General features: G+C 40.6%; 1 protein-coding gene across 1 annotated transcript in view; it reads right to left on the reverse strand.

Moving 5' to 3' along the window:
- The window catches only part of LOC117524088 (nebulin-like), a 267,815-nt gene that overhangs the window by 70,144 nt on the left and 174,997 nt on the right, over positions 1 to 22,674 (reverse strand). The window contains 4 exon segments of the mRNA XM_034185819.1: positions 1,029 to 1,133; positions 15,156 to 15,257; positions 15,387 to 15,497; positions 15,598 to 15,708. Of these exon segments, the coding sequence (XP_034041710.1) occupies positions 1,029 to 1,133; positions 15,156 to 15,257; positions 15,387 to 15,497; positions 15,598 to 15,708 (429 nt within the window).

Here is a 22,674-nt window from a genome sequence, read left to right on the forward strand (position 1 = left end):
CTCATGTCTGTGTCACAGCACTCTCTGACCTCTGTATGATCTCTGTTCCTTATGTGAACCATATATGATCACACTGATGCTGTTTTACTATTTCTGATCTATGAGCTTCCCCCATGACCCTCACAACATCAGCAGGTGTCTCTGCAAGAACCTGAGCAAATGTGGTGGGAACACAAACAGTCGTGACAGTGTCATGGTCTCCCTTCAGCTCTGTCACCACTGACCCATGAAACATACACACAGATATGGCATGTACACTTTCACAGTTCATCATTCCCTACAACCACCATTTCCTTGATTTGTGGTGGCTGTAAAATCCATCTCATTAGATCCAGGCCAAATATATATATATATATATATATATATATATATTATATATATATATATATATATATATATATATATATATATATATATATATATATATAAATTTAACCTTTATTTAACCAGATTAGTCCAATTAAGATCGAGACCTCTTTTACAAGGGAGACCTGGACATTTTTTTTAAGTTTCCAATTCACCTAACCTGCACGCGTTTGGTTGTGGGAGGAGCACCCGGAGGGATCCCATGCAAACACTCGGAAAACATGCAAAATCCACACAGAAAGGCCACAGCTGTGAGGCAACAGTGCTAACCACTAAGCCACTGTGCCGCCCACCATGAAACAGCTTCTATATACAAAAATGTGTAGTACCTGCAGAAGAATATAAAAAAATTAAAAAATTCATATTTGTGACATGTTAACTGTCAAAACAGTGAAATATGACCCTCAACAGTATGTTAGGGTTTAAAGCAGGATGGCAGAGGAAGCATGGAAGTGCAGCATGTCTACGTTAGACCTATGTGACTGCTGCTAAGCTTCTACACCATCAGTCTGCACATACTGTGAGCTTTCCTGGAGTAATACAGCCATCTATGCTGTGAAATAAACAAGTACAAATATTTTCACAGAGAACAATGTGGAAAAGGAGTTGAACCTGGAGCAAGATGTGATGGTTAGAGACAGATGTGAATTGGTTTCATATACCTGGCTATTCAGCTTGGACACCTTAGTGGCCAGAGTAATGTCTGGGCGATGGACCAGAGAACCTCCACGGCTGGCCTCCTCACGGGCTTTGTCACGATAACCAATCTGATGAAGCCAAAATAAGAATTAAGACCATGACAAGGGATTTTTATCAGCAAACAGAAATTTCTATCAGCAGATAGAATGAAGATATTGACTAATAATGGAAATCCATAGAAGACATTCACTGTTAATTTTTGTGAACATTCTATACTAAAGATTTATTTTAGCAATGTTCCGACATCACAACATGATTAGAGTCACGAAACAACTAAAATTGGAGTTGCATCAGGAAGGGTATCTGGTATAATACTTATGGCAAATCCCAGTGGGGACCTGCACTGGATCTTCTGTGGTAGCTGAAAGACAAACATTACTTTTGTGAAGTTTGCCCACATAAATGTTGTCTGTCACTTAGCTGCTCCCCTTTTTTAGGGTCGCCAGAGTAGATCCAGCACAGATCCTCATTGGGATTTGGCACAAGTTTCACACCAGATGCCCTTCCTGACAACTCAGTTTTAACTGGAAAACACACACAGCCTCTGGTCTTCCTAAGAGGTCTCCCATCCAAGTACTAACCAGGATCGACTCTGCTTAGCTTCTGAGAACTGACAGGACCAGGCTTACACATAGAAGACTGGCTGCATCTTCTATACAAATAAAGGTGTACATGCACTAAATATTAAAAGAATTTCTAAAAACAAACAAAAACACCAACATTTCATATTTTCAGCACTTCACTGTTCAAGACAAATAGACGCCATACATTCGTAAAACTAAGAATGTTCAGAAAATTTTGATATGCAACACATGGACATTATACTATTTGCAAGAACTCAAAAAGGGGAATTTCTCAAGGTATGGTAAAGATAAAGATAAAGATCACTTTATTTATCCCCAAAGGAAATTATTTTGCCAGAGTACAGAACAATAAACAATGGTTAGTTCAATATACACAATTACAGAAAGTGTTAGTAGTTAAATAGAAATTAAAAAAAAATCTGGCTCCAATACAGACGCTTATCAGACCCCAGAAAGGTGTTGGTCAATATAGACAGCTGAGAAGGTTCTATGGTGCACCTCAGTGGTCTCAGTTTACGACTGGAGGTTCTCTGACAGGACGTCAGTGTGGCATGCATGGGGGGGAGGTGTTGTCCAGGATGCTTAGCAACTTCCTCCTCTGACACCTCCACCATGGGCTCCAGCTCAACCCCCAGGACAGAGCCAGCTCTCCTAAGGAGCTTGTTGAGTTTGTTTATGTCAGCTGCCTCCAGCCTGCTGCCCCAACACACTAGAGCATAGAAGATGATTGTGGGAGACCACCGAGTGATAAAACATCTGTACAACCCCAATTCCAAGGAAGTTGGACATTGTGTAAAATGTAAATAAAAACAGAATACAATGATTTCCAAATCTTCTTCAACCTATATTGAATTGAATACACCACAACGACAAGATATTTAATGTTCAAACTGATAAATTTATCGTTTTTGTGCAAATATTTGCTCAATTTTGAAGTGGATGCCTGCAACACGTTTCAAAAAGCTGGACAGTGGTTTGTTTACCACTGTGTTACATTACCTTTCCTTCAAACAACACTCAGTAAGCATTTGGGAACTGAGGACACTAATTGTTGAAGCTTTGTAGTGGAATTCTTTCCCATTCTTGCTTGATGTACGACTTCAGTTGTTCAACAGTTCGGGGTCTCCATTGTCGTATTTTGCGCTTCATAATGTGCCACACATTTTCAATGGGCGACAGGTCTGGACTGCAGGCAGGCCAGTCTAGTACTCACACTCTTTTACGATGAAGCCACGCTGTTGTAACATCTCAGAATGTGGCTTGGCATTGTCTTGCTGAAATAAGCAGGGACATCCCTGAAAAAGACGTTGCTTGGATGGCAGCATGTGTTGCTCCAAAACCTGGATGTACCTTTCAGCATTGATGGTACCATCACAGATGTGTAAGCTGCCCACGGCATGGGCACTAACACACCCCATACCATCACAGATGCTGGCTTTTGACTTTGCGCTGGTAACAATCTGGATGGTTCTTTTTCCTCTTTGTCCGGAGGAACACGAATTTCATGATTTCCAAAAACTGGAAAATGTGACTCATCAGAACACAGCACACTTTTGTACTTTGCGTCTGTCCATTTCAAATGAGCTCGGGCCCAGAGAAGACGGCGGCTTTGTTGATGTATGGCTTTCACTTTGCATGGTAGAGTTTTAACTTGCACTTGTAGATGTAGTGACGAACTGTGTTAACTGACAGTGGTTTTCTGAAGTGTTCCTGATCCCATGCGGTAAGATCCTTTACACAATGATGTCGGGTTTTAATGCAGTTCCACCTGAGGGATCAAAGTTCACGGCATTCAATGTTGGTTTTTGGCCTTGCCGCTTAAGTGTAGAAAGTTCTCCAGATCTCTGAATCTTCTGATTATATTATGGATTATATTATGCAACTGAACGTTGACAAACTTGTTCTTAAACTGTTTTGACTATTTTTTCATGCAGTTGTTCACAAAGTGTGATCCTCGCCCCATCTATGCTTGTGAACAGCTGAGCCTTTTGGGGATGCTCCTTTTATACCCAATCATGACACTCACCTGTTTCCAATAGGGTTCTTTGAGCATTCATCAATTTTCCCAGTCTTTTGTTGCACCTCCCAACTTTTTTGAAATGTGTGCAGGCACCCATTTCAAAATGAGCAAATATTTTCACAAAAACAATAAAGTTTATCAGTTTGAACAATTAAATGTCTTGTCTTTGTGGTTGTATTCAATTGAATATATGTTGAAGAGCATTTGCAATCATTGTATGCTGTTTTTATTTACATTTTACACACAGCTCCCAACTTCATTGAAATTGGGATTGTAGCATGTTTCTGCAGACACTGAAAGATCTGAGCCTCCTGAGGAAGTACAGTTAGTTCTGGCCCTTTCTTATACACAGCATCTGTGGACACACAGATACTTGTAGCAATCCACAATGTCCACCCACTGTTCCGTTGATGGGAACTGGTTTGGACGGGTCTTCTGTCTTCTGAAGTCCACTACCAGCTCCTTCGTCTTTGATACGTTGAGCTGCAGGTGGTTGCATCCGCACACTACAAAAACTGTCTACCAGACTCCTGTACTCAGCCCCCTAGTCACTGCCGATACAGCCCATAATGGCAGAGTTGTCTGAAAACTTCTGCAAATGGCAGGACTGTGACCAGAACCTGATGTCTGAGGTGTAGAGTGTGAACAACAAGGGAGACAGGACTGTCCACTGTGTGGCCCAGTGCTGCTCATGATGGTGCCAGATGTATGTCCCAAAGCCTCATATATACTATGGGCGCCTGTGAGGTAGTTGGTTATCCAGACCACCAGTGCAGCCTTCACCTTCATGTCCAGTAATGTATCCTGAGCAGGGCAGGCAGATGATGTTGAACGCACTGGAGAAGTCAAAGAACATGACAATGACAGTGCTGCCTGCCCCCTCCAGGTAGGAATAAGCTCTCTGCAGCATGAAGATGATGGCATCTTCCACTCCCCTGTTGGGATGGTATGCAAACTGCAGGGGGTTCAGCAATGATTCAACAACTGTGCTGAGGTGCCTGAGGATGAGCCTCTCCATTGATTTCATAACATGTGATGTTGCGGCAATAGGTCTGTAGTCAAAAAGTGTGTTGGGGTTCTTCTTCTTGGGCACAGGAACCAGACACGAGGTTTTCCACCGCACAGGAAGGACCATCTGGCTCAGGCTCAATTTAAAGATGTGCTGCAAAATCCCACATAGCTGGATAGCACATCCCTTCAGCACTCTGGGGCTGAGGCCGTCAGGATCCACAGCCTTTCCAGGACAAAGATGACATGGATGCGCCAGTGGACCCCAGACAGATGCGCAGTGGGCCCCATACATTTGTGTTGAGTTAATAGTTTGCATTGATTATACGGTGGACACTAAACTTGCATTACATTGCAATATATTCCTAGCATAAGAATAAACCCTCTCACTCACAACACCACGAATGATGCAGCTGTGCCTCATCAACGTGAAGCTGTACCACATCAATGCAATGCAGGAACGCATTTCAGAAGAAACATAGAAAACAGTGTACACATACATGTGCGGCTGTGTTTACACAGTGAAGCATGAACAGGAGGACTGTGCGTAGCACTGCACAGGTTTCCCACGTGTAGCTGATTCCTCGTTTTTGAGAGATAAATTTAAAAAATAGTATTGTGTGTGTAAAGACACATTATTTCCAACATTTGATTGGTTTCCCTCATTGATCAAGACGCACATAAACATCTGTCCTGTGCCGAGAATTGGGATAGAAAATAATACCCTGTATGATAGATGTTTTTGTGAGTTTATGTGGATAACAATGAACAGAAATATTTTTCTTAAGCACAGAACAGATTTTCAGAGTTTCAAGAGAAATGTGCAAGTAAGCCATTGCTAATGAAGTGGCCGCATACATTGCCAAAATTTTTATATGAATATATAAACTACTACTTTGACCTCTACTGGTGGTTGGCTCTCACTGCGGTATTGTATCACTTCCTGTTCCGGAGCACAGCGGTGTTTTTCTGTATCTGTTAGCTGTTTAATCTGCGCAGTTAGATTGATCTAGTTATCTAGATTACGATTTGTTTCCCAGTGTAATATTTACGTGCCTTAACTAAAGCACTCCTTCTGCTGAATCACCTCTAAATTATTTACACATTATTCACTTTGCGTGTTTTTAGGAATCCGCTAGCTTAGCGTAGCTACTAGCTCTTAGCCGATTTAGCATGGCGGCTTCTCCTGTCTCTCCCGCACTTTTCTGCTCTGGGTGTGAAATGTTTAGTTATTCCTCGGCCTCCTTTAGCAGTAATGGTACTTGTAATAAGTGTAGCTTATTCGTAGCTTTGGAGGCCAGGCTGGGCGAATTGGAGACTCGGCTCCGCACCGTGGAAAATTCTACAGCTAGCCAGGCCCCTGTAGTCGGTGCGGACCAAGGTAGCTTAGCCGCCGTTAGTTACCCCCTGGCAGATCCCGAGCAGCCGGGAAAGCAGGCTGACTGGGTGACTGTGAGGAGGAAGCGTAGCCCTAAACAGAAGCCCCGTGTACACCGCCAACCCGTTCACATCTCTAACCGTTTTTCCCCACTCGACGTCACACCCGCCGAGGATCAAAACTCTGGTTATTGGCGACTCTGTTTTGCGAAATGTGAAGTTAGCGACACCAGCAACCATAGTCAATTGTCTTCCGGGGGCCAGAGCAGGCGACATTGAAGGAAATTTGAAACTGCTGGCTAAGGCTAAGCGTAATTTGGTAAGATTGTAATTCACGTCGGCAGTAATGACACCCGGTTACGCCAATCGGAGGTCACTAAAATTAACATTAAATCGGTGTGTAACTTTGCAAAAACAATGTCGGACTCTGTAGTTTTCTCTGGGCCCCTCCCCAATCAGACCGGGAGTGACATGTTTAGGCCGCATGTTCTCCTTGAATTGCTGGCTGTCTGAGTGTGTCAAAAAATGAGGTGGGCTTCATAGATAATTGGCAAAGCTTCTGGGGAAAACCTGGTCTTGTTAGGAGAGACGGCATCCATCCCACTTTGGATGGAGCAGCTCTCATTTCTAGAAATCTGGCCAATTTTCTTAAATCCTCCAAACCGTGACTATCCAGGGTTGGGACCAGGAAGCAGAGTTGTAGTCTTACACACCTCTCTGCAGCTTCTCTCCCCCTGCCATCCCCTCATTACCCCATCCCCGTAGAGACGGTGCCTGCTCCCAGACTACCAATAACCAGCAAAAATCTATTTAAGCATAAAAATTCAAAAAGAAAAAATAATATAGCACCTTCAACTGCACCACAGACTAAAACAGTTAAATGTGGTCTATTAAACATTAGGTCTCTCTCTTCTAAGTCCCTGTTGGTAAATGATATAATAATTGATCAACATATTGATTTATTCTGCCTTACAGAAACCTGGTTACAGCAGGATGAATATGTTAGTTTAAATGAGTCAACACGCCCGAGTCACACTAACTGTCAGAATGCTCGTAGCACGGGCCGGGGCGGAGGATTAGCAGCAATCTTCCATTCCAGCTTATTAATTAATCAAAACCCAGACAGAGCTTTAATTCATTTGAAAGCTTGACTCTTAGTCTTGTCCATCCAAATTGGAAGTCCCAAAAAACAGTTTTATTTGTTGTTATCTATCGTCCACCTGGTCGTTACTGTGAGTTTCTCTGTGAATTTTCAGACCTTTTGTCTGACTTAGTGCTTAGCTCAGATAAGATAATTATAGTGGGCGATTTTAACATCCACACAGATGCTGAGAATGACAGCCTCAACACTGCATTTAATCTATTATTAGACTCTATTGGCTTTGCTCAAAAAGTAAATGAGTCCACCCACCACTTTAATCATATCTTAGATCTTGTTCTGACTTATGGTATGGAAATAGAAGACTTAACAGTATTCCCTGAAAACTCCCTTCTGTCTGATCATTTCTTAATAACATTTAAATTTACTCTGATGGACTACCCAGCAGTGGGGAATAAGTTTCATTACACTAGAAGTCTTTCAGAAAGCGCTGTAACTAGGTTTAAGGATATGATTCCTTCTTTATGTTCTCTAATGCCATATACCAACACAGTGCAGAGTAGCTACCTAAACTCTGTAAGTGAGATAGAGTATCTCGTCAATAGTTTTACATCCTCATTGAAGACAACTTTGGATGCTGTAGCTCCTCTAAAAAAGAGAGCTTTAAATCAGAAGTGCCTGACTCCGTGGTATAACTCACAAACTCGTAGCTTAAAGCAGATAACCCGTAAGTTGGAGAGGAAATGGCGTCTCACTAATTTAGAAGATCTTCACTTAGCCTGGAAAAAGAGTCTGTTGCTCTATAAAAAAGCCCTCCGTAAAGCTAGGACATCTTTCTACTCATCACTAATTGAAGAAAATAAGAACAACCCCAGGTTTCTTTTCAGCACTGTAGCCAGGCTGACAAAGAGTCAGAGCGCTATTGAGCTGAGTATTCCATTAACTTTAACTAGTAATGACTTCATGACTTTCTTTGCTAACAAATTTTTAACTATTAGAGAAAAAATTACTCATAACCATCCCAAAGACGTATCGTTATCTTTGGCTGCTTTCAGTGATGCCGGTATTTGGTTAGACTCTTTCTCTCCGATTGTTCTGTCTGAGTTATTTTCATTAGTTACTTCATCCAAACCATCAACATGTTTATTAGACCCCATTCCTACCAGGCTGCTCAAGGAAGCCCTACCATTATTTAATGCTTCGATCTTAAATATGATCAATCTATCTTTGTTAGTTGGCTATGTACCACAGGCTTTTAAGGTGGCAGTAATTAAACCATTACTTAAAAAGCCATCACTTGACCCAGCTATCTTAGCTAATTATAGGCCAATCTCCAACCTTCCTTTTCTCTCAAAAATTCTTGAAAGGGTAGTTGTAAAACAGCTAACTGATCATCTGCAGAGGAATGGTCTATTTGAAGAGTTTCAGTCAGGTTTTAGAATTCATCATAGTACAGAAACAGCATTAGTGAAGGTTACAAATGATCTTCTTATGGCCTCGGACAGTGGACTCATCTCTGTGCTTGTTCTGTTAGACCTCAGTGCTGCTTTTGATACAGTTGACCATAAAATTTTATTACAGAGATTAGAGCATGCCATAGGTATTAAAGGCACTGCGCTGCGGTGGTTTGAATCATATTTGTCTAATAGATTACAATTTGTTCATGTAAATGGGGAATCTTCTTCACAGACTAAAGTTAATTATGGAGTTCCACAAGGTTCTGTGCTAGGACCAATTTTATTCACTTTATACATGCTTCCCTTAGGCAGTATTATTAGACGGTATTGCTTAAATTTTCATTGTTACGCAGATGATACCCAGCTTTATCTATCCATGAAGCCAGAGGACACACACCAATTAGCTAAACTGCAGGATTGTCTTACAGACATAAAGACATGGATGACCTCTAATTTCCTGCTTTTAAACTCAGATAAAACTGAAGTTATTGTACTTGGCCCCACAAATCTTAGAAACATGGTGTCTAACCAGATCCTTACTCTGGATGGCATTACCCTGACCTCTAGTAATACTGTGAGAAATCTTGGAGTCATTTTTGATCAGGATATGTCATTCAAAGCGCATATTAAACAAATATGTAGGACTGCTTTTTTGCATTTACGCAATATCTCTAAAATCAGAAAGGTCTTGTCTCAGAGTGATGCTGAAAAACTAATTCATGCATTTATTTCCTCTAGGTTGGACTATTGTAATTCATTATTATCAGGTTGTCCTAAAAGTTCCCTAAAAAGCCTTCAGTTAATTCAAAATGCTGCAGCTAGAGTACTGACGGGGACTAGAAGGAGAGAGCATATCTCACCCATATTGGCCTCTCTTCATTGGCTTCCTGTTAATTCTAGAATAGAATTTAAAATTATTCTTCTTACTTATAAGGTTTTGAATAATCAGGTCCCATCTTATCTTAGGGACCTCGTAGTACCATATCACCCCAATAGAGCGCTTCGCTCTCAGACTGCAGGCTTACTTGTAGTTCCTAGGGTTTGTAAGAGTAGAATGGGAGGCAGAGCCTTCAGCTTTCAGGCTCCTCTCCTTATTAATTAATCAAAAACCCAGACAGAGCTTTAATTCATTTGAAAGCTTGACTCTTAGTCTTGTCCATCCAAATTGGAAGTCCCAAAAAACAGTTTTATTTGTTGTTATCTATCGTCCACCTGGTCGTTACTGTGAGTTTCTCTGTGAATTTTCAGACCTTTTGTCTGACTTAGTGCTTAGCTCAGATAAGATAATTATAGTGGGCGATTTTAACATCCACACAGATGCTGAGAATGACAGCCTCAACACTGCATTTAATCTATTATTAGACTCTATTGGCTTTGCTCAAAAAGTAAATGAGTCCACCCACCACTTTAATCATATCTTAGATCTTGTTCTGACTTATGGTATGGAAATAGAAGACTTAACAGTATTCCCTGAAAACTCCCTTCTGTCTGATCATTTCTTAATAACATTTAAATTTACTCTGATGGACTACCCAGCAGTGGGGAATAAGTTTCATTACACTAGAAGTCTTTCAGAAAGCGCTGTAACTAGGTTTAAGGATATGATTCCTTCTTTATGTTCTCTAATGCCATATACCAACACAGTGCAGAGTAGCTACCTAAACTCTGTAAGTGAGATAGAGTATCTCGTCAATAGTTTTACATCCTCATTGAAGACAACTTTGGATGCTGTAGCTCCTCTAAAAAAGAGAGCTTTAAATCAGAAGTGCCTGACTCCGTGGTATAACTCACAAACTCGTAGCTTAAAGCAGATAACCCGTAAGTTGGAGAGGAAATGGCGTCTCACTAATTTAGAAGATCTTCACTTAGCCTGGAAAAAGAGTCTGTTGCTCTATAAAAAAGCCCTCCGTAAAGCTAGGACATCTTTCTACTCATCACTAATTGAAGAAAATAAGAACAACCCCAGGTTTCTTTTCAGCACTGTAGCCAGGCTGACAAAGAGTCAGAGCGCTATTGAGCTGAGTATTCCATTAACTTTAACTAGTAATGACTTCATGACTTTCTTTGCTAACAAATTTTTAACTATTAGAGAAAAAATTACTCATAACCATCCCAAAGACGTATCGTTATCTTTGGCTGCTTTCAGTGATGCCGGTATTTGGTTAGACTCTTTCTCTCCGATTGTTCTGTCTGAGTTATTTTCATTAGTTACTTCATCCAAACCATCAACATGTTTATTAGACCCCATTCCTACCAGGCTGCTCAAGGAAGCCCTACCATTATTTAATGCTTCGATCTTAAATATGATCAATCTATCTTTGTTAGTTGGCTATGTACCACAGGCTTTTAAGGTGGCAGTAATTAAACCATTACTTAAAAAGCCATCACTTGACCCAGCTATCTTAGCTAATTATAGGCCAATCTCCAACCTTCCTTTTCTCTCAAAAATTCTTGAAAGGGTAGTTGTAAAACAGCTAACTGATCATCTGCAGAGGAATGGTCTATTTGAAGAGTTTCAGTCAGGTTTTAGAATTCATCATAGTACAGAAACAGCATTAGTGAAGGTTACAAATGATCTTCTTATGGCCTCGGACAGTGGACTCATCTCTGTGCTTGTTCTGTTAGACCTCAGTGCTGCTTTTGATACAGTTGACCATAAAATTTTATTACAGAGATTAGAGCATGCCATAGGTATTAAAGGCACTGCGCTGCGGTGGTTTGAATCATATTTGTCTAATAGATTACAATTTGTTCATGTAAATGGGGAATCTTCTTCACAGACTAAAGTTAATTATGGAGTTCCACAAGGTTCTGTGCTAGGACCAATTTTATTCACTTTATACATGCTTCCCTTAGGCAGTATTATTAGACGGTATTGCTTAAATTTTCATTGTTACGCAGATGATACCCAGCTTTATCTATCCATGAAGCCAGAGGACACACACCAATTAGCTAAACTGCAGGATTGTCTTACAGACATAAAGACATGGATGACCTCTAATTTCCTGCTTTTAAACTCAGATAAAACTGAAGTTATTGTACTTGGCCCCACAAATCTTAGAAACATGGTGTCTAACCAGATCCTTACTCTGGATGGCATTACCCTGACCTCTAGTAATACTGTGAGAAATCTTGGAGTCATTTTTGATCAGGATATGTCATTCAAAGCGCATATTAAACAAATATGTAGGACTGCTTTTTTGCATTTACGCAATATCTCTAAAATCAGAAAGGTCTTGTCTCAGAGTGATGCTGAAAAACTAATTCATGCATTTATTTCCTCTAGGTTGGACTATTGTAATTCATTATTATCAGGTTGTCCTAAAAGTTCCCTAAAAAGCCTTCAGTTAATTCAAAATGCTGCAGCTAGAGTACTGACGGGGACTAGAAGGAGAGAGCATATCTCACCCATATTGGCCTCTCTTCATTGGCTTCCTGTTAATTCTAGAATAGAATTTAAAATTATTCTTCTTACTTATAAGGTTTTGAATAATCAGGTCCCATCTTATCTTAGGGACCTCGTAGTACCATATCACCCCAATAGAGCGCTTCGCTCTCAGACTGCAGGCTTACTTGTAGTTCCTAGGGTTTGTAAGAGTAGAATGGGAGGCAGAGCCTTCAGCTTTCAGGCTCCTCTCCTGTGGAACCAGCTCCCAATTCAGATCAGGGAGACAGACACCCTCTCTACTTTTAAGATTAGGCTTAAAACTTTCCTTTTTGCTAAAGCTTATAGTTAGGGCTGGATCAGGTGACCCTGAACCATCCCTTAGTTATGCTGCTATAGACGTAGACTGCTGGGGGGTTCCCATGATGCACTGTTTCTTTCTCTTTTTGCTCTGTATGCACCACTCTGCATTTAATCATTAGTGATCGATCTCTGCTCCCCTCCACAGCATGTCTTTTTCCTGGTTCTCTCCCTCAGCCCCAACCAGTCCCAGCAGAAGACTGCCCCTCCCTGAGCCTGGTTCTGCTGGAGGTTTCTTCCTGTTAAAAGGGAGTTTTTCCTTCCCACTGTAGCCAAGTGCTTGCTCACAGGGGGTCGTTTTGACCGTTGGGGTTTTACATAATTATTGTATGGCCTTGCCTTGCAATATAAAGCGCCTTGGGGCAACTGTTTGTTGTGATTTGGCGCTATATAAAAAAAAAATTGATTGATTGATTGATTGATATGAGCCTTGTTGGATAACAAAAAATCGGGCCAATTGAAAAGGTGAACAACTCTTATCTCTTGTGAATTCAAGAAATGTGACTTCACATCATGAGTGAAAAAAGGAACAGCAGGCAAAGGCCAGCTACGAAAGGAGGAAGGGGGCTACACTTTCTTCTGGAAAGGAGAAACAATGGATCCACGGCATTGATTTTGCCATCAAGAACTTTCTCCTTTCAAAACTGACTGAACTCCCACTGGGTGTCAGTGAACAACTGATGACACTCCATCTCCAACTTGCAAGCAAATGCCATGCCACTGTCATCAGTGCTTATGTAACTGAAGCCGACCATGAAGAGAAGGAAACCTTGTACCCCAAGCTGGACACCATTCTATCTGTGATTCTAGCATCTCACACGATCATTCTTTTCAGTGACTTCAATGCCTGGTTTGGAAATGACCACCGGCTCTTGAACAGAACCACCGGGAGAAATGGAGTAGCACCCTGCTTCTCATGAAGTGCGTTGAACACAATCTCGTGCTCACCAACACCATCTTCAGACAAAAGGAAAAGGTCAGAGTCTCCTGGCAACACCTTTGCTCAAAGCATTGACACCTACTTGACAACATCATCATCTGAAAGTTTGACCCGAAAGATGGCCTGTCCACCAAGACAATGACTGGTACATATGACTGTTGGACAGATCATTTTCTGATCTGCTCCAGGATCCAGCTAAACATCCACCCCAAGAGGAGGCCTGGATTGAAAATCTGTCAAGAGGTTCAACATCGCCAACCAGCTACTGATATGAAACTTTCACCAGATGTCAGTAATAAGTTAAGCAGTCCACACAGACAAAGAAATCAAACCATAGATAGCCATAAATTGTGTAATAATGTGAAATGACAAGAACAAAATATTGAACACCTGATGAAAGGGAGGTAAAGAAAAGGCATAGAAAGCCAAAATACCAGTTGATCAGTAATTGGAATGCAATGCCCTTGACAGTGCAAATTAATATCAGATGGTTCAGTCACATAAAAAGGTGTCTCATTACCAAGGTGTCACACAAGAAACATCGCATGATGGGTAAAAGCAAAGAGCTCACTCAAGAGCTTCACAACCTTATTGTTGTAGAACATACTGATGGCATTGGTTACAGAAGGATTTCTAAACTTCTGAATGTTCCAGTGAGCACTGTTGGAGCCAGAATCTGAAAGTAGAAAGAACATAAGTTGACCATAAACCAACCATGACTGGCACCAGGTGCTCTTCACAAGATTTGTGACAGAGGAGAGAAAAGAATTATCAGAAGAGTTGTCCAAGAACCATTGTCTGCTTTAGAAAGAAAACAATACACTCAACAGCCATGGCCTGAATGCACGCTCACCATGCAAGACCCCATTGTTGAAGAGAAAGCATGGTGAAGCTCGTTTAAAGTTTGCTGCACAACAGAAAATATAGTCTGGTCAGATGAGACCAAAGTTGAATTCTGTAAATGCAACTGCACATCACCCCAAAAGCACCAAACAAACAGTGAAGTTTGGAGGTGAGACCATCATGGTGTGCAGCTGTTTTTCAGCATAGGGCACTGGCAAACTTCATATAATTATATGAACCTTGAATTGAAGGAAGGGTGAACAGAAAAATGTACCCAGACTTTCTTGATAAAAATCACACACACACACACATTGTCCCATTTTGCTTGGTGCAAATGTGTGCATGTTTGCTTGTCTGATTTTAAATTTAAAATTAATTTGATTTGTTAAATGATACTACTCAAGAAACGTTTCAGCTGTGGGACCGTCATATTCCTGAAATTGTCGCACTCCTGCATGATGATAGACTTTGAGCTAACTCATGTGAAAGTAACAGTAAAAAGCACTAAAAATATTAGGTAGATGCAACTGAAAAGTTGTTACTGTTATAATGCTACAGTAAGTGTTTGTGCCAGGAAAACAAAACAAAACAAAACAAAAAACAATAAGAGACATAGATGATGCAATATATTCTGGGTCAATTTTTCCGATATGCGATTGGCCAGATTTGGAGTCTGCCATGATGGCTGTTGTTGAGTCACTGGAAAAACTTTTCACATCAACCATTATTTGTTACAGTTCTTTTCACTGAGAAACCGGTGGAGTGAGCCATTGTATTTATGTCCAGACATACAACATACGGTGTCCTGCTTATGGCCAATTATAAATATGCAAGTGCACAATTCCTGAAAACAGATTTTGAAACAACATGTATTATCACTGCTTTGTAAATCTGAAACACAGACTGTGTAAATGTACATATTACTAATTATGTGTCTGCGGAGTTTTTGTACTACAACACCCACATATTGTATTCTACATTTTGTCACTTTACTTTAAGGGTGAAGATGCTGATTACCTCACTGATTAGTTTGGCAGCATGGGTAGCCTTCTTGATGTCAGGACGATCGACTACTGTCGTGTAGTGCAATTTGTCTTTGGCGTCTCTCTTGTAGGCAATCTATGGGGTGAACAAAGTGCAGACAGTGAGTCCCAAAAAGACAGACCATAACTGCTGAGTAAATGCCCCAAAACTATGTTAAAATAAACAAAGAAATGTTATTTTCTTGCAGCCACTAGAATAACTGACATTGCTCTGACTCTTTGCCACCTCCATGGCATGCTGGACATCTGGTGGAACAACCATGTGGTTATAAATAGACTTGCCCTTCTCCTTCTCAAACTTGTCTTTGTACACATTCTGTATAAAGAAAATAGATTAAGAATTGAAAATACCAACTGCATATAAATTGTCAAGCAATATGACTTGTCTGAATCGTAGTTTGGATAAGTAATTGTACCCTGCTGACAAGCTTGTTGATCTCCTTGCTGTGGGCAGTATCACGGGTCTCAGGCAGGGTGGTGAAGGATCCAGACTGCATGCTCTTCTTGCTGGCCTCCTTGTATTTGCTCTGAAGAATATCAAAAGCCTACGTTAGCAGAGCTGCTGTTATACTGAAAACCATTATTTCAGTCAGATAGTGTAAATCCTACTGACCTCACCTCATTTATAAACATTACATACATACAAAACAGGGTTGGGAAGTTATGTATGGTACTTCCCACAGTTAAATCTAGATGTACTGAGCAAAATATTGACGTTGTTCTCTGTATGGACATACTGACCCATGCATATGTAGGTTTGGAATGAATAGTAAATTGGCGATCCTGGTGGAGAATTATAGTGTATAGTGCTCCCGGTGTATAGTGAGCGCCTTGTGTGGCAGCACCCTGACATCGGGGTGAATGTGAGGCATTATTGTAAAGTGCTTTGAGCGTCTATATAAAATCGCTATATAAATGCAGTTCATTTACCATTTAAGTAAAAAAATATAGTGCAAATAAAATACCCTCAGTCGCATGAGCATCATCTTCTTTATACAACCCCTGGCAAAAATTATGGAATCACCGGCCTCGGAGGATGTTCATTCTGTTGTTTAATTTTGTAGAAAAAAAGCAGATCACAGACATGACACAAAACTAAATTCATTTCAAATTGCAACTTTCTGGCTTTAAGAAACAGTATAAGAAATCCAGTCAGTAACGGTTACTTTTTTAGACCAAGCAGAGGAAAAAAATATGGACTCACTCAGTTCTGAGGAATAAATTATGGAATCACCCTGTAAATTTCTATCCCCCAAAACCAACACCTGCATCAAGTCACATCTGCTCGTTGACATTGACCCTATGTCATGACATTGACCCTATGTGTCTTTTTGCAAGGAATGTTTTCACAGTTTTTGCTCTATGGCAAGATGCATTATCATCTTGAAAAATGATTTCATCATCCCCAAACATCAGAAAGGTGTTCAAAATATCAATGTAAACGTGTGCATTTATTGATGATGTAATGACAGCCATCTCCCCAGTGCCTTTACCTGACATACAGCCCCATATCATCAATGACTGTGGAAATTTACATGTTCTCTTCAGGCAGTCATCTTTATAAATCTCATTGGAACGGCACCAAACAAGAGTTCCAGCATCATCACTCTACTGGTGGTTGGCTCTCACTGTGGTATTGTATCACTTCCTGTTCCGGAGCACAGCAGTGTTTTTCTGTATCTGTTAGCTGTTTAATCTGCGCAGTTAGATTGATCTAGTTAACTAGATAACGATTTGTTTCACAGTGTAATCTTCACGTGCCTTAACTAAAGCACTCCCTCTGCTGAATCACCTCTAAATTATTTACACATTATTCGCTTTGTGTGTTTTTAGGAATCCGCTAGCTTAGCGTAGCTACTAGCTCTTAGCCGGTTTAGCATGGCGGCTTCTCCTGTCTCTCCCGCACTTTTCTGGTCTGGGTGTGAAATGTTTAGTTATTCCTCGGCCTCCTTTAGCAGTAATGGTATTTGTAATAAGTGTAGCTTATTCGTAGCTTTGGAGGCCAAGCTGGGCGAATTGGAGACTCGGCTCCGCACCTTGGAAAATCCTACAGCTAGCCAGGCCCCTGTAGTCGGTGCGGACCAAGGTAGCTTAGCCGCCGTTAGTTCCCCTCCGGCAGATGCCGAGCAGCCGGGAAAGCAGGCCGACTGGGTGACTGTGTGGAGGAAGTGTAGTCCTAAAAACAAACCCCCGTGTACACCGCCAACCCGTTCACATCTCTAACCGTTTTTCCCCACTCGGCGACACACCCGCCGAGGAACAAACTCTGGTTATTGGCGACTCTGTTTTGAGAAATGTGAAGTTAGCGACACCAGCAACCATAGTCAAATGTCTTCCAGGGTCCAGAGCAGGCAACACTGAAGGAAATTTGAAACTGCTGGCTAAGGCTAAGCGTAAATTTGGTAAGATTGTAATTCACGTCGGCAGTAATGACACCCGGTTACGCCAATCGGAGTTCACTAAAATTAACATTGAATCGGTGTGTAACTTTGCAAAAACAATGTCGGACTCTGTAGTTTTCTCTGGGCCCCTCCCCAATCTGACCGGGAGTGACATGTTTAGCCACATGTTCTCCCTGAATTGCTGGCTGTCTGAGTGGTGTCCAAAAAATGAGGTGGGCTTCATAGATAATTGGCAAAGCTTCTGGGGAAAACCTGGTCTTGTTAGGAGAGACGGCATCCATCCCACTTTGGATGGAGCAGCTCTCATTTCTAGAAATCTGGCCAATTTTCTTAAATCCTCCAAACCGTGACTATCCAGGGTTGGGACCAGGAAGCAGAGTTGTAGTCTTACACACCTCTCTGCAGCTTCTCTCCCCCTGCCATCCCCTCATTACCCCATCCCCGTAGAGACGGTGCCTGCTCCCAGAAAACCAATAACCAGCAAAAATCTATTTAAGCATAAAAATTCAAAAAAAAAAAAAAAAATATAGGACCTTCAACTGCACCACAGACTAAAACAATTAAATGTGGTCTATTAAACATTAGATCTCTCTCTTCTAAGTCCCTGTTAGTAAATGATATAATAATTGATCAACATATTGATTTATTCTGCCTTACAGAAACCTGGTTACAGCAGGATGAATATGTTAGTTTAAATGAGTCAACACCCCCGAGTCACACTAACTGCCAGAACGCTCGTAGCACGGGCCGAGGCAGAGGATTAGCAGCAATCTTCCACTCCAGCTTATTAATTAATCAAAAACCCAGACAGAGCTTTAATTCATTTGAAAGCTTGTCTCTTAGTCTTGTCCATCCAAATTGGAAGTCCCAAAAACCAGTTTTATTTGTTGTTATCTATCGTCCACCTGGTCGTTACTGTGAGTTTCTCTGTGAATTTTCAGACCTTTTGTCTGACTTAGTGCTTAGCTCAGATAAGATAATTATAGTGGGCGATTTTAACATCCACACAGATGCTGAGAATGACAGCCTCAACACTGCATTTAATCTATTGTTAGACTCAATTGGCTTTGCTCAAAATGTAAATGAGCCCACCCACCACTTTAATCATACCTTAGATCTTGTTCTGACTTATGGTATGGAAATTGAAGACTTAACAGTATTCCCTGAAAACCCCCTTCTGTCTGATCATTTCTTAATAAGATTTACATTTACTCTGATGGACTACCCAGCAGTGGGGAATAAGTTTCATTACAGTAGAAGTCTTTCAGAAAGCGCTGTAACTAGGTTTAAGGATATGATTCCTTCTTTATGTTCTCCAATGCCATATACCAACACAGGGCAGAGTAGCTACCTAAACTCTGTGAGTGAGATAGATTATCTCATCAATAGTTTTATATCCTCATTGAGGACAACTTTGGATGCTGTAGCTCCTCTGAAAAAGAGAGCCTTAAATCAGAAGTGCCTGACTTCTGATTCCTCTCCAACTTAGATAATCCGTAAGTTGGAGAGGAAATGGCGTCTCACTAATTTAGAAGATCTTCACTTAGCCTGGAAAAAGAGTCTGTTGCTCTATAAAAAAAGCCCTCTGTAAAGCTAGGACATCATACTACTCATCAGTAATTGAAGAAAATAAGAACCCCAGGTTTCTTTTCAGCACTGTAGCCAAGCTGACAAGGAGTCAGGGCTCTATTGAGCCGAGTATTCCTTTAACTTTAACTAGTAATGACTTCATGACTTTCTTTGCTAATAAACTTTTAACTATTAGAGAAAAAATTACTCATAACCATCCCAAAGACATATCGTTCTCTTTGGCTGCTTTCAGTGATGCCGGTATGCCGGTGGTTTGAATCATATTTATCTAATAGATTACAATTTGTTCATGTAAATGGGGAATCTTCTTCACAGACTAAGGTTAATTATGGAGTTCCACAAGGTTCTAGGACCAATTTTATTCACTTTATACATGCTTCCCTTAGGCAGTATTATTAGACAGCATTGCTTAAATGTTCGTTGTTACGCAGATGATACCCAGCTTTATCTATCCATGAAGCCAGAGGACACACACCAATTAGCTAAACTGCAGGATTGTCTTACAGACATAAAGACATGGATGACCTCTAATTTCCTGCTTTTAAACTCAGATAAAACTGAAGTTATTGTACTTGGCCCCACAAATCTTAGAAACATGGTGTCTAACCAGATCCTTACTCTGGATGGCATTACCCTGACCTCTATTAATACTGTGAGAAATCTTGGAGTCATTTTGATCAGGATATGTCATTCAATGCGCATATTAAACAAATATGTAGGACTGCTTTTTTGCATTTGCGCAATATCTGTAAAATTAGAAAGGTCTTGTCTCAGAGTGATGCTGAAAAACTAATTCATGCATTTGTTTCCTCTAAGCTGGACTATTGTAATTCATTATTATCAGGTTGTCCTAAAAGTTCCCTGAAAAGCCTTCAGTTAATTCAAAATGCTGCAGCTAGAGTACTGACAGGGACTAGAAGGGGGGAGCATATCTCACCCATATTGGCCTCTCTTCATTGGCTTCCTGTTAATTCTAGAATAGAATTTAAAATTCTTCTTCTTACTTATAAGGTTTTGAATAATCAGGTCCCATCTTATCTTAGGGACCTCATAGTACCATATCACCCCAATAGAGCGCTTCGCTTTCAGACTGCAGGCTTACTTGTAGTTCCTAGGGTTTGTAAGAGTAAGAATGGGAGGCAGAGTCTTCAGCTTTCAGGCTCCTCTCCTGTGTAACCAGCTCCCAATTCAGATTAGGGAGACAGACACCCTCTCTACTTTTAAGATTAAGCTTAAAACTTTCCTTTTTGAAAAAGCTTATAGTTAGGGCTGGATCAGGTGACCCTGAACCATCCCTTAGTTATGCTGCTATAGACTTAGACTGCTGGGGGGTTCCCATGATGCACTGAGTGTTTCTTTCTCTTTTTGCTCTGTATGCACCACTCTGCATTTAATCATTAGTGATTGATCTCTGCTCCCCTCCACAGCATGTCTTTTTCCTGGTTCTCTCACTCAGCCCCAACCAGTCCCAGCAGAAGACTGCCCCTCCCTGAGCCTGGTTCTGCTGGAGGTTTCTTCCTGTTAAAAGGGAGTTTTTCCTTCCCACTGTCGCCAAGTGCTTGCTCACAGGGGGTTGTTTTGACTGTTGGGGTTTTTCTGTAATTACTGTATGGCTTTGCCTTACAATATAAAGCGCCTTGGGGCAACTGTTTGTTGTGATTTGGCGCTATATAAATAAAATTGATTTGATTTGATTTGACCTTGCCCAATGCAGATTCGAGATTCATCACTGAATATGACTTTCATCCAGTCATCCACAGTCCAAGATTGCTTTTCCTTAGCCCATTGTAACCTTGTTTTTTTCTGTTTAGGTGTTAATGATGGCTTTCGTTTAGCTTTTCTGTATGTAAATCCCATTTCCTTTAGGCGGTTTCTTACAGTTCCGTCACAGACGTTGACTCCAGTTTCCTCCCATTCGTTCCTCATTTGTTTTGTTGCGCATTTTCGATTTTTGAGACATACTGCTTGAAGTTTTCTGTCTTGACGCTTTGATGTCTTCCTTGGTCTACCAGTATGTTTGCCTTTAACAACCTTCCCATGTTGTTTGTATTTGGTCCAGAGTTTAGACACAGCTGACTGTGAACAACCAACATCTTTTGCAACATTGCGTGATGATTTACCCTCTTTTAAGAGTTTGATAATCCTCTCCTTTGTTTCAATTGACATCTCTCGTGTTGGAGCCATGATTCATGTCAGTTCACTTGGTGCAACAGCTCTCCAAGGTGTGATCACTCCTTTTTAGATGCAGACTAAAGCAGATGTGATTTGATGCAGGTGTTAGTTTTGGGGATGAAAATTTACAGGGTGATTCCATAATTTATTCCTCAGAATTGAGTGAGTCCATATTTGTTTTCCCTCTGTTTGGTCTAAAAAAGTAACCGTTACTGACTGCCACAATCTTTTTTTCTTGATTTCTTATAGTGTTTCTTAAAGCCAGAAAGTTGCCATTTGAAATGACTTTAGTTTTGTGTCATGTCTGTGATCTGCTTTTTTTCTACAAAATTAAACAACTGAATAAACATCCTCCGAGGCCGGTGATTCCATAATTATTGCCAGGGGTTGTAATTTGTAGTTGTTTAATTGGTATCACTAGCATGTTGCCCGTGGGGATCCATGGGCTCTAGACTGAGTAGTGTTTATAAAATAGCTGACATTTTGCAATTGTGGTAATAACTTAAGCAAAGTTTCTATAATGTGTTGGAATGGGGTGTGAGTCCAGAATGTTTTTAGAACCTTAGACCTCAACAGTTTTTGAACTCAGTTTTTTTTCAGAACTCTGCCCATTTATTTCCTGTTAAATATTAATTTTTTTAATGTTAATTTACTGTCTCAATGTATTTACAAATTGTTTAGGTTGTTATTATCATATACACCCTATTATTATTACTATTATTGTTGTTGTTGTTGTTGTTGTTATTACCAGTATTATGATTATATTCTATTTTATTATTATTATTCTGTTTTGTCATTTGAATTTTAAATGGACTAGAATGGAAATAAGTGCTTTCACTTTCTTGTATCATCCAAGTGTTTTTAATGTATTTACAATTATACAATCGAAGCGGTGCACAGCGGTGTGAAGCTTGCTCATGGTACACTGTGTACCACACAGGAAGTGCCAAATTCTGCGTCAACAGGAGGTTTCTTCCTGTTAAAAGGGAGTTTTCCTTCCCACTGTCGCCAAGTGCTTGCTCATAGGGGGTTGTTTTGACCGTTGGGGTTTTTCTGTAATTACTGTATGGCTTTTGCCTTGCAATATAAAGCGCCTTGGGCCAACTGTTGTTGTGATTTGGCGCTATATAAATAAAATTGATTTGATTTGAACAGTGAAACAGGAAATATCAAATGTTGAACACGTCCTGGATCGACACTTCCTGGATTGACAATAACCGAGATCTTGTGGAATCTCGTGGGAATTCAGTGACAAGTTCACACTGAAACAGGAAGTGCCAAATTTTGAGCCCACAGTGAAACAGGAAATGTCAAATGTTGAACACTTCC

The sequence above is a fragment of the Thalassophryne amazonica genome, chromosome 14 (genome assembly GCF_902500255.1).
Source record: "Thalassophryne amazonica chromosome 14, fThaAma1.1, whole genome shotgun sequence".
NCBI classification, from domain to species: Eukaryota; Metazoa; Chordata; class Actinopteri; order Batrachoidiformes; family Batrachoididae; genus Thalassophryne; species Thalassophryne amazonica.